The 12,904-nt window shown below is 33.2% G+C and overlaps 1 protein-coding gene across 30 annotated transcripts in view; it reads right to left on the bottom strand.

Moving 5' to 3' along the window:
• The window catches only part of TMEM232 (transmembrane protein 232), a 182,369-nt gene that overhangs the window by 158,778 nt on the left and 10,687 nt on the right, over positions 1–12,904 (bottom strand). For all 30 annotated transcript variants that reach the window (XM_023617875.2, XM_023617886.2, XM_023617884.2 and 27 more), the window contains one exon: positions 6,974–7,106. In XM_023617875.2, coding sequence (XP_023473643.1) covers positions 6,974–7,047 — 74 coding nt within the window. In that variant the 5' untranslated portion in view covers positions 7,048–7,106. The remainder of the gene's footprint in view (positions 1–6,973; positions 7,107–12,904) is intronic.

Below are 12,904 nucleotides of genomic sequence, written 5' to 3'. Positions count from 1 at the left end.
AGCAATGAGATTACTGCTGTACAAGATGACTAAATTGAAAGTCACGTTGAAAGGTTTGGAGTGAGGAGTGACTGCTGGAAAACAGTTGGACAATTATTCCAACAAATTCAGGTAAGAAGTAATAACTGAACTGCAGTTTGGACAATAAAACGAGGAAGAGTAAATGAATGTGAGAGATTAGGTGGAGACTAAATCGATAGGACTTGATGACTAATAGTATATGAGAAAAGAAATTGTGAGGGTGGACATACAGATAATCTCCAGGTTTTGAGACTTCATGATTAGTTCTAGAGAGCTGACATCAAGAAAAATTAGACGGAGGAATCTGGGCAGATGATCTGTGCCATTCTGGACAACTGACTATGATTTACCTGTGAGACATCCAAGTGGAGAGGTCTATAATCCAAATAGACTCGTGAGGCGGGCATTAGGAAGTGAATAAGATATGGAAATAAAGATTTCAGATTCACCTACATATTAGTGATCCTCAAAGCTATGAAATTTCAAGAGGAAGAGTACTGAGAAAAAAGAGTCAAGGGAGATCTTTGGACAAATGCCACAGTTAGGAGAGAAGAAGGAAAGACGAAACAGTAAGCATGATAGGAGATTCAGGAAAGTACTACAATGGAATTCAAATCTGTGTACAATTTGTGGTGTAAACTCCTCTCTGAGAATTGTTGATTCCTCATAGTCCCTGCTGGACCAGTGGCTCTAACCACTGTATTAGTACCATATGATGCCACCCTCCTGACCGTAGCTGATTGGGTCACAATAGGCATCGGACTCAAGGTGGGCCAACCCTATCCTCTCCCCAGGGATTTTAAATAATTATCTGATACTTTAATTCATTGATATTAGAGTTGAAAGGTCCTGTAGAGCCAAGAGGTGGCTTTTGCTGAGAGATCATTCAGGACAACAAAGCACCCCAAAGCAGAAAGCTACTTGTTCACCATTGTAGCCCCCAATCAGTACTTGATTTACTAACACACAGCCAGATTTCCTACCCTTTTAGAGTTCACAGTCTAGTGTAGATGAAGACTATATCTGCCAAGTTGACCATTTTATCTCCAGTACCAACTAGAGAAGACAGTGAATACTGAATGAATGAATGAGGCCTAGCTAGACTTTCTGCCCTCAGGTTCCACAAGACAACCCAAACCCTTCCATTACATTTTTCCTTTCTTGAGTTAATTTTAAATGTGTGCCTGTTTCAGGCAAACATGCAATCCTAGAATAGATTGAAGATGAAAACCATGACCAAAAATTCACATCTGCAGAGATATCAAGACCAAGGACAAAGAGATCATTAGAGTTAATGTTTAGAAAGTCGGTGGAGATCTTTAAGAGAGTAGTTTCACTCGTGCATCATTGATACAGAGTTGAGTTTAGGGATAAGAAAAATCTGATGTCTGAAAACATTCCCCAAAATGAAAGCATACAGGGCTTGCAAGGTCTTCATGATCAGCGCCTACATTGGCCATAAACATTGAGCAGAGTCTCAGATGCACCTGATGCCTGCGTGACCTTCACAGCCCAAACACTGAGCTGCCCAGCCCCTCCCACATTTGGAGTAACCACATACAACCTGGAAGCATGGATGAGTTAGCATCTATGGGCAGACAGTGGTGTAAGCCCAAGTATAAGAGGACTGTGGTTTCCAAGGTCTTACAAGGCCTTACACACTTTGTACAGATATTCCTATCAGTAGTTACTGATCTCTCATTTGGGATAATACATCTTAAAGGAAGATACATTGCAATATATAATTGAATGCGTTCATGCGCTTAATGGCCATCCAGCTCCTAAGTTACCACATTTTGGTTAAATCGTCTGTAACCAACCCCAAATGCTAGAAGTACAGATGTCTCAGGATAAAATTAATAGACTTGATTGCAAGGTCTTAACCATTACAATTTCACTTAAAGGCTTATAATAGTTCAGATAAATGAAAAACGAACACTATAGATCAAATAAACAAATGATCACAATATAAATGTAAGTCTAAAAAAGTTTCCTTTTGCTTTGCCAGCACACATTTAGAGCCCACACTACAGACCTATATTGTATTGTAAATGTATATAGATCTAAATCAATAATATTATATAGGCATGTACATATAATGCTTTAAAATGTTTAGAGCATATATCTCCAGAACAAATTTTACTAAATATAAACATGTCAAAAACATTAATAAAAAGGAAAAATTTCAGGCTTATTAACATTTCAGGAAGCTTTGAAGACTAAAGCCTCTCAGATATAAAAAGTACTCAAGCAGCTTCTGTGAGAAAGAAAGAAAATAATCTAATAGCTTAACTAAATCCTCCTAATATAAGACTCTTTATATATTCTCTTTAATTTTTTTCAGTCTGCTAAAGTAAATGTGTATATTTGATCTAAGTCTTCAAAATCTTTTCATCTTTTCCATCTCTGAGATGAAGTAGAAAAAGCCAAACATACTATACAAAGTAAAATAATTTTAGTTATAAAAGAAAACAGTGACAAAACAGTATACTCTGAACCAGTAATCCATTGAAAGATTGGGTAATTTTCTCTTTGTCCAGAAATGTGCAAACTTCAGTACCTCACCTGAAGAATTTACTTGAAGCCCTATATGTGTCTCTAATAGAACCCACACTAAGCCTGCAAAACCCATGTTTCTAAGGAAAAATAAGTGAAGCAAATACAGCATGAGACCTATGACAATTCACACAACACCTGAGAAGGAAAACAAAGGTGACGTCCCCTTGTGCAGGATAGCTCTCTGCTTCATCTCAAACAGCTGATGCCAGGGACAGACTCTGGTTTCCCTTGATATAAGGGGCCATGGAGACAAGACCAAGTATGTTTTCTATATGACTTTAGGGTAAGAAAAAACCAGGATTTTCAAGGTGTGGGAAACTTACAGGAGACTCCCTGCACCTTGTCTGACTAAATATCTGAGGTAAGAGCAATCAGAACTAATTCCAATGCCTTCTCCCCAACCCCAGGGAGCTATAGAGAAGGACAGAAAAAGAAAAAATATACATATTCATGCATATGTGTTATTATATTGCTGAGAAGATCAGTCTGAATACAGATTTACACCTCAGGCAAACCCAGATACTTGGCCAAGAAAACTCAGGCAGTGAATTTAACTTCAGTTGTCCAGGCACCTGGCAGAAAAGCAAATGAAAAGATTCCCTGCAGGATGACATATTTCTCCTCAAAAAATACACAGAAACATTTTTTTCCCCAAGAACCAGTGAGAAATGATAAGATACAGGAAAAATATGACATAAATGAGAACAATAGACATTACACACATACCAAGACTCCAGTTATTGTAATAATCAGACACAAATTATAACCATTATACTTATTCTACATTATGCTTACAAGTATCTACAGGCAGTCAGAAACTCTAAGTCTACATAGAAGCTTTGAAGAAAAATAAACGAATTACTAAAAATGTAAGATAAAGTTTTTAAAACTCAATAGATAAATTTGGTAACGAGAGAGAATTAGTTATGTGGAAAACAAATTACATATCAGAATAAAGTGCTCAAAATAGAATAGAAGAGACATAAAAAGGTGGAAAACGGGGATGAATGAGTAAACGATATGAAATACACAATAGATTGTCTAAAATACATTTAATCAAGAATCCCAGAAGGAGAGAAAAGAGAAAATGGGTTGTTAAGGTAGTATCTGAAGAAAGAATATCTGATAATTTTTCAAGAATGATGGAACACAAAGTCCACAGATTCAAAAGGTCCAAGAAATCCAAGCAGAAGAATGTTTTTTTAAATTACATTCTGACACATCAGTAAAACTGCAGAAAATGCAAGACAATAAAAATTTGTTTAAAGCACCCCAAGTAAGGGAAAAGAGATTAATCTTAAAGAAAAAGCATCAAAATTTCAGCTAACTTCTCAACAGCAATAATGGAAGCTGTGAGTGGAATGATATCATCAATGTGCTGGGGGAGAAAAAGAATAAAAGTGATAACAGACCAAAGGTAATTCCATATTCAGTTTTAAATTTCTTTCAAGAATAAGAATAAAATAAAGATATATTCAGACTAACAAAAACTGAGTTTTTTCAACAACAAAATCTTACCAAGGAAAGTTTAATAAGTTGTACATTTGGCAAAAGAAAAATGAGGTCTAAGAAGCAAGAAGGAATGAGAAGGAAAGAAAGTGATAAACAGTAAATAAAATATAAAGGAACATTAACTACTTAAAATAATAAAATCTGGTGTGATTTTCAAAAAGCACAAAATAGAATTAAAATCCCAGATAAGGTTTGAGGAAAATAATTATACTTAATCATGAAATGTTTGGAATATTCCCTTTAAATCAAGATTGAGATAAGAAAGTTTAGAATTAATATGAAAATTCAGCAATATTTCTGCATGTAAAAATCAATGTATAAAAATCAATTGTATTTGGGGCTGGCCTCGTGGCCGAGTGGTTAAGTTCGCGCGCTCCGCTGCAGGCGGCCCAGTGTTTCGTCAGTTCGAATCCTGGGCGTGGACATGGCACTGCTCATCAGACCACGCTGAGGCAGCGTCCCACATGCCACAACTAGAAGAACCCACAACGAAGAATACACAACTATGTACCGGGGGGCTTTGGGGAGAAAAAGGAAAAAATAAAATCTTTAAAAAAAAAAAAAAATCAATTGTATTTCTCTCTTCTGGCAACAGCTAGAAAAAATATATTTTTAAATATACACATAAAACTTATAACGGTATCAAAAGTACCAAATACACAGGAATAAATCTAACAAAATATGAATAGTATTCCTATCAAAAAATATTAAAATTTTAAGAAAACTTTACTAATAACTAAATAAATAGAGAGATATACCTTGTTCATGGATTGGAATCTTACTATAATAAAGATGTTAATTCTTATAAATTGATCTACTGATTCAAAAAAATCCAATGAAAAATCCCACCAAGTTTTTTTAAAAAAAATATGACAAGCTGATTCTAACAATAATACACAGTATATCATTGAGGAAGAACAAATTTGGAAAATCTGTTACGTTAACGACTAAATGTTATTACTAAACTATAGTAATTAAGGCAGTGCAGTATTGGTGTAGAACAAGAAAAATAGGCCAGTGAAAGAGAAGAGAGAGCCCAGGAACACCCCACTATAGGAAGACACTTGACTTATGCAATAGTAGTGCTACAGAAATAGTGCAGAAGGATGTTCTTTTCAATACAAGGTGTTCATCAATTGCATATGTATATAAAAAAGGGAAATTGGACCTGTACTTAACACCATTGACAAAAATCCTTTCCATATCTATTATGTGAAACACAAAGTAATAAGCCTTTTAGAAAATAATATATAAGAATATCTACATGATCTCGTGGTGGAGACAGATTTCTTAACCAAAATACAGGTATCCTAAGGTGTGTACCTTAGGATATATGCTAGGATGCTTGTACAAGAATGTTCATGGAAACATTGTTGATAATAACCATAAACAGGAAATAATTGACAAGGCCAACAATCGTAGAATGAGTGGATTATTTGCAGTATGTTAGTGAAGTGGACAAATGGAATGAACAAATCAACAATAAAAATTATATAGCTACACTTAACATATTGAATGAATCTTAAAAATATAATGACTATATTAAGTTTCAAGACTTCTGTATGATGAAAGTCATCACAAAAACAAAGTTAAAAGACAAGGCACGGACTGGAAGAATTCATAATAAATATTTAAGAATATCAATTATACATAAGAAAAAACCTCCACAAAAGTAAATTGGTCAAATATATGAAAAGATAATTCATAGAAGTAATTCTAATGGCAAAAAACATTAACAGGGATTTTAAAATATTAGTTATCAGGTAAGTACCACTTTTGACCTATTACAATAGAAAATGTCAAGAAGTCTGAAAATATCAACTGTTGGTGAAGTTGGGGGAGGTGATACTTCCATATACTGGTGAAGAAAATGTAAATTGATCCCCATACTTTAGAGAGAAATAGTATCAAGTAAAATTAAAGAGCAAGGAATAAAAAATTCCACTCCAAAGAAATACTTACAAAGGTACACAGGGAGAAATATACAATGATTTTCACTGTAGCATTGATTTTATTGGCAAAAATTTGGAAATTAAGGTAAGTAAAATAAGAAATCATTATATGGGAAATTACACAGCCGCTAAAATGAATGAATGAAGAAAATACATAACTATCAGTACGGATTGAATTCAAAACAGAACATTGATTTATAAAAAACGAAGTCACAGATAAGTGTGTCAGGTATAATTACATTTATATTCATATGGAAAATACAATTTTATATTATGTATATTAAAGTAGTAAAATGAACTGAAATGATATATGCCACAATTATTCTAGGTAGGAGAACACAGAGTCAAAGAGCTCAAAGTTTATCTGTTGATCTATCCTTTATTAACGAAAAATACGTGAAACAAATATAACAATATGCCAACATTTGTTTTATTATGTATTCTATTCTACTCTTTATTTTTAAGTTCTTAAAAATTTTTTTAAATCACATACAATTTTTAAAATATCAACAAACTCGAATTTAGTAACTTCATTTTAGAAACCTTATCCCAAGGAAATAATTTGAAATGCAGAAAAATATTCTATTGTGGCTTAATTTGAAATAGCAAAGAACTCAGAAATAACTAAAATGCTTCACAATACAGTAGTTCTTAAATACTTTCTCTTATGGATTATTATAGCAACTTAAAAGACATATGGTTATAGAAAACGATGTTTAAACAAATACTGTAGAATTCAAATTTTAGAAATATATGATCATTAAAAATAATTAAGGTATTTATTTAAAAAATAGTAAACTGACATTTTTATCCTTAGATATAGAATTATGGGTGATTTTTTTTATTGTTCACAATTTTCTGTACTTTCTAAATTCTACAGTGTAAATGGGTCCACTACTTGAATAAAATAAAAATACTTTCAAACTTACTTTGATGTGTTACTCCCTGTTTTCCTTAAATCTTGAAAATTAAACCTCAAGAGTGTTTCAGGAAAGGAAGACATTACTCCAAGTTTATTAATCACAGGTGCTTTGTTAACAGGTATAGTCACAGATCACAAACCTATGGAGAAATATTAAATGTTATATTAGAACAGAAATGCATGCACAGTACCAAATAATACATTTCATGCAAATTCATGATTTGTGGGGAAAAGGGTAGGAAGAAGGAAAATCAGGCTTAAGAACAAAATTATATTAAGGAAGAATTTAAACTTAAACTGTCAGACCTCGGAGTCAAACTCAACTTTGAATTGAAATCCCAGTTCTTTCTATTATGTTACTATTATAAATTTATCCTTTCATGTAATATTTAGTCTTTATTGTACGTTAGCAGTTTTATCAGCAAAACTGTTGAAAACCAGCATAGCATAGTAGCTAAGATACAACCGACTATCTGATTTACTTAACTGCTCTGTGCCTCAGTTTCCTCACCTGTGCAATGGGAATAGTACCTCCTTAGAGAGTTGCTGTAAAAATAAATAGATCAATATATGTAAACTGCTTAGAATAGAGCCTGGCATATAGGAAGCTTTATATAAGGGCTTATGATCATTATTAGATTACTGTGTTTTCTGTTTTTTAAGGTTACTTGTAAATTTCTTTTTTAGGTCTCCTGTCTTTTTGCCATTTAGATTATGCTTTCTCTGCTTGCCCTCACATCCAGATTTACTTCCTTTTGAAGTACATCTGAACACATTTTATGAGTATATGACCAAAATTAAGACACACTATTCCTGTTTAGCAGAGTATGTAAACAGCATAATGAAGTAATAAGATGAGTAGTCAGATTTATATGGAATTATTTTGCATTTCATTTCTAAGATAGTTGATTTTTAAAACTGATCATTATATCAGTCAAGGTTCTGACAGGAAACAGATGGCACACTCAAATGGGGTAACTGTATAAAAAGACTCTTTCCAAAGATGTGGGCAGATTGATTCAAGTAAAAAAATAAAACCCGAGATGGTGCCATTCTAAGTGGCTGGCAAGAAGTGGGTGAACCGTTACCACTCTCAGGACTGAGAAGAAGGACCCAGAACGAACAATAGCTGGAGAAGGTGCTTACTAAAAATCTTTGGCCTTTGGTAGAGAGATGCAACCAGTCTGAGGCTGCCTGCTCAGAGGGAGCCTGGGGAATGGAAACTTTGATCTGACTCTCCTTCACTCCACTCCAATCATCTGCATGGGCTTCCCCTTAGCTAAACCAAACTAGAAGCCAGAAGGTGCAGGGCAGAGTGGAGAAAGATGGAAAGCGGATCTGGAGGGGCAATGGGAAAGTATCCAGCACAAAACATCATTACCCATTGCTTTTGCTTATAGCAACGTCTGCTTCTAATAATCTGCATGCATTAGAACGTAAAGCAAATGTATTTTTAAGTCAGCAGCTGTACTAAGCTACATACAAGGACCTCACTCAGAGCAGGCTTAACTTTAATAGAAAATACAAGTTCTTCCCAAGCAGGAGCAGGATTAATATATTCAGGAGTTAATTTTTTTAATAGGCAACAACATCATGTTAGACATTTCCACCTTAAAAGGCACTCAGGAAAATAACTCCAAACAATTATTCATGAATGCATCATAGAGTACACATAAGCACAGGATGACGATAATAAAGATGTAGAGATATTCAAAAGAGTTAATTTGATAAATCCAGTAATAAATGTCACACATTTGATAAGTATTTATTGTGAGTCATATAAAATTATGGTGATAAGAGGTTTAAATACACTAGATAAAGACACAGTCTTCAAAAGAAGACAAAAGAAACCCATCATTCATAAAACATTACATATTTCAGAAATAGAGATTAGAAACACAAATTTGAGTGAGACATATTCTTAGATAAATTAATTTAAAACATTTGATGCCAAATGAATAGAAAGGAAAAACTACAGACCACCTAGTGAGAAAAATAATTGAAGAGAAACTGAATTGAAAGCAAATTGGTTTTTGCGTGCAGGTGTTGGGCATATTGACCTTGAGCTTTTAGCTGTTTCCTGATCACTTCACAGAATTGACTATGATTAGTCATATGTTTTGGGGTTTCAAGAAGGTAGAGACTAATTATTTTAGAAATTCTCTCTTGATCCCTGAACCTACTTTCCAAAGACCCATCACATCTGCTGGAAACAGAGGTAGGTGTCTGCACCATCTGCTAACATGCAAGTTCCACAAACCTCTGGTGTGAGACTTCCCCAGACTGGACGGGTAGAAAACGTCAAACTGCTGTAAAACTTTCTACTTGCTTCCTCTCAGTTTCTGGTTTACCTTGGAAGTACTCATCTTGGGAGTAACTATGCTTAACCAACACTAGTTTGTGAACCACTATTTGACTACTATTATGATATACTACTTAATGTATTTTATTAATTAGGATTGCTTTTGACTAAGATTAAAAGAAACAATACACAAATAATCTCGTTTCCAAAAAGAAAAGATGAATGTCTTCAGAAATGTTTCCAATAGTCATGTTGGAATTAAACCCTCTGTGGGGCAAATAAACAAACAAACAAAAAAAGATTTAAAATGACTCCCCCTGTTAAAAAAATACCTCATAATATAGAATCTAAAAATGTTTTCAATTTTCACATTTCAGTCTTTTCACAGTCTTAGGTCTCTTCATCGTTTCTCAATAGACTTTAAAACCTGAAGCAATCAACAAGGAATTATTATTATTATTGTATGTGCAGTAGGTCCTTTTTGCATTGTATTAATATAACTAGAGTCACACATACTAATCATTAGCGGAGCTGAAACATTCACTTTCTAATACATTATTTAATAAAAAGTATTTTTTGGTGGGCCGACCCCATGGCTGAGTGATTAAGTTTGCGTGCTCCACTTCTGAGGCCCAGGTCTTTGCTGATTTGGATCCTGGTTGCAGACATGGTACCACTCATCAGGCCACGCTGAGGCAGCATCCCACATGCCACAACTAGAAGGACCCACAACTAAAAATATACAACTATGTACTAGGGGGCTTTGGGGAGAAAAAGGAAAAATAAAATCTTTAAAAAAAAGTTATTTTAGACCATTTATTAAAACCTACTGGGGGAAATCATTTGTACCATTGTACATTTTATTCCTCATCAGGACAATTACATCCAGTGATGTTGACTTGTGAATTTTACAGAAGGGGACAGACAGTGGCATATCTCATGTTCTTTAGTAACCCGAAATCACCTTAAAATAGGAAAAGAAAATTAAAATGAGGCCAAATTTTGTATTTTTCTGCTATCTAATACAAGACATTCCTTTTACTCTGCTGGGAAATCACAATAATTAAATGTAAAGAGATTAAGATGGAGTTGTTGTTAAGTTGAATTATTTCACTTTCACACTAAGGTTAAGAAATAGCTGTCATTTTTCCTGAATCAGCAGAAGGTGATGTAAATGTAAAAATGAGCTTTTTTATAATTTAAATAGATCTTTAAGATTCAAATGTCCTTCTATTCTCTGTAGTACCCAAAACACATGGTACTGACTGAATTTGTGGTTTGAAATGGAAACAAAATCTTAAGTGAATAAAACTGATCTTAAAGATTGAATTACTCTCCTTTCTAAATAAAGTCTTCCCTATAATGCAGAAATGAAAGATCAAAAACATCATTATTTTTGACAGCAACTATTTCTAAGAGCCACCTCTTTGCTTGCTCTAATTCTCTTGGCTTATACAGCATTCCACTATAGAGGACAGTCTGCAGTAAATCACATTTTCTCTACCACCTTCCAGGGATGTTTTTCAATAATTTAAATAGATTCCAGATTCATCTTGCACATTTGTCTTGAGTGGGCAAAAACACAGCTTGATTTTACCTTTTACTTATATTGGATATGATTTTTATATTAAATAATATTTACCCTTAAATTTATTCCAGTGCAGAAAACTCAATATCTGGAATGTAGTTTCTGTTATCCCAACACTAAGATAATCTTTCCAAGGCTGACAGTAATCTCCAGGCGGACAATTCCACTAAGAGTTTTTCATACTGATCTCACCCGATCCCTCCATAGTAAGTGACTCTACCTATCATCACCTTGCAGAAATGTGTCTTCTTTTTCATTTATCATGACGCTCCTCCCTTGGCTTGTGTCCCTCCCTCTGCGAGGTCTCTTTATCAGACTGCTGTATGGTCTAGTGGGTAAGTGTGCAAGTGGGGGAATCAACAGCTTACTTTAAATTCTGGCTCCAGCACAGATTATATCTGTGTCGCTGTGCAAATTACTTAACTTCCAGATGCCTCATTTTCCTCATCTAAATAGGGATTATAATGGTATCATTATACCATTATATATACATATACATATATATGTATATATAATGGTATATATAACTATATATATATAAAATCATATATATATAATGGGTCCTTACTATCCAAATGGAGAGTAAAAAAAATCATTACTTACTGTTTGTTCTTTGTGTAATAGTCTTCTAATTAATCATATAAATGTATTAAGTAATAAACATAAAAATATATAATTAATATAATGTATGTATTTAATTGATAATTGATCATCATTAAATCTGCAGTAAAAGTAAATGGGGATTCATTTACTAGTCTCCCAACTTTTCTGCATGATTGAAGCTTTTTATACTAAAGTATTTTAAAGTATTGATTCATAATTACATAGATTTAATCAATTTCTTCTCAGCATTTAATTAAAAATCACAAGGCCACCATATATAGCACCATATAGATTGATAGATAGAGTGATGTGATATATACCAGATTATCTCTAAACATTTAATCAACCAAAAAACAGACATAATATCTAATATTACAACAACCAAAAGAATAACAAGACATACAAACTGCTTTTAAAATTGCTAATACAATTATTTAAATTAGTTCGTCATTTTCTTTTATTCTTATGCTCACTGTTTCTCCCCAGAATACCTACCTAAGGTTTTCCATAATTCTACTTTTTATGCTTTTTTAGAGTTTCGGCAATCTTAACCATCTTATACAAAAAGAGATAAATTTTTAGACCATCTGAGGTTAAAGGATCTGGGTCAGCCTGGGAAAATAAATTTGTAGGGAAATATCATCTACCAACATGGTTGCAAAATTCTAAATAAAATATAAGGAAACCAAATCCAACAATACCAATAAAAAATAATTCACTTTAACTGAGAAGGGTTAGTCTTAGAAGAGCAAGGACGGTTTAATATTATAAAATCTATTATTATAGACCATAACATTGATGAGTTTAAAGCAAAAAAGTAGGAAATGTTTTTATATATGCCAAAGAGTAATTCAATTAAATCCAGTTTCCATTCATGATTATAAAAACAAACAAAAATCTCTGCAAGCTAGGGATAGGAGTTTTCCTTAATTTAATTAACGATATCTAGGAAAAACTAAAATAAACATGATAATTAATGATATAACATTAGAAGTTTTATCTGAAAAGCCAAGAACAATACAAGAATATTTTTAGTATTACTACTATTCAACATTGTATAGGCAGTCCTAGCCAACAAAAATATTTTAAAAAAGAAAAAAAGGTGTAAACATGGGAAAAGAGGGACAGTATATTTATTTGAAAAATATCTAAATAAAAATCTCAGAAGACTCTGAACATACAAAAAATAGATCACATCCACTTAAAAAAAATATTTCTGAATAAATAATTAATACAAAAAAATTAGAGATATGGGTTCCAGTGCCAGTAAAGATGACTAACAAGGCTTTGGGATCCTGTCTTTAAAAGCAAGTTGTAGGACTAAGAAGGAAATGTGAAATCCAAGAAATTATGAGAGAAAAAACCCTGAACTAAGCTACTGGGAAAATGAAAGGCAATTATGAACTGGTGTGTATACAGGTGGAGAAGTAGGTAGTCAGTCGGTA

The sequence above is a fragment of the Equus caballus genome, chromosome 14 (assembly GCF_041296265.1).
Source record: "Equus caballus isolate H_3958 breed thoroughbred chromosome 14, TB-T2T, whole genome shotgun sequence".
NCBI lineage: Eukaryota > Metazoa > Chordata > Mammalia > Perissodactyla > Equidae > Equus > Equus caballus.
The sequence above is the reverse complement of the archived record's forward strand: the minus strand, read 5'-3'. Positions and strand labels throughout refer to the sequence as shown.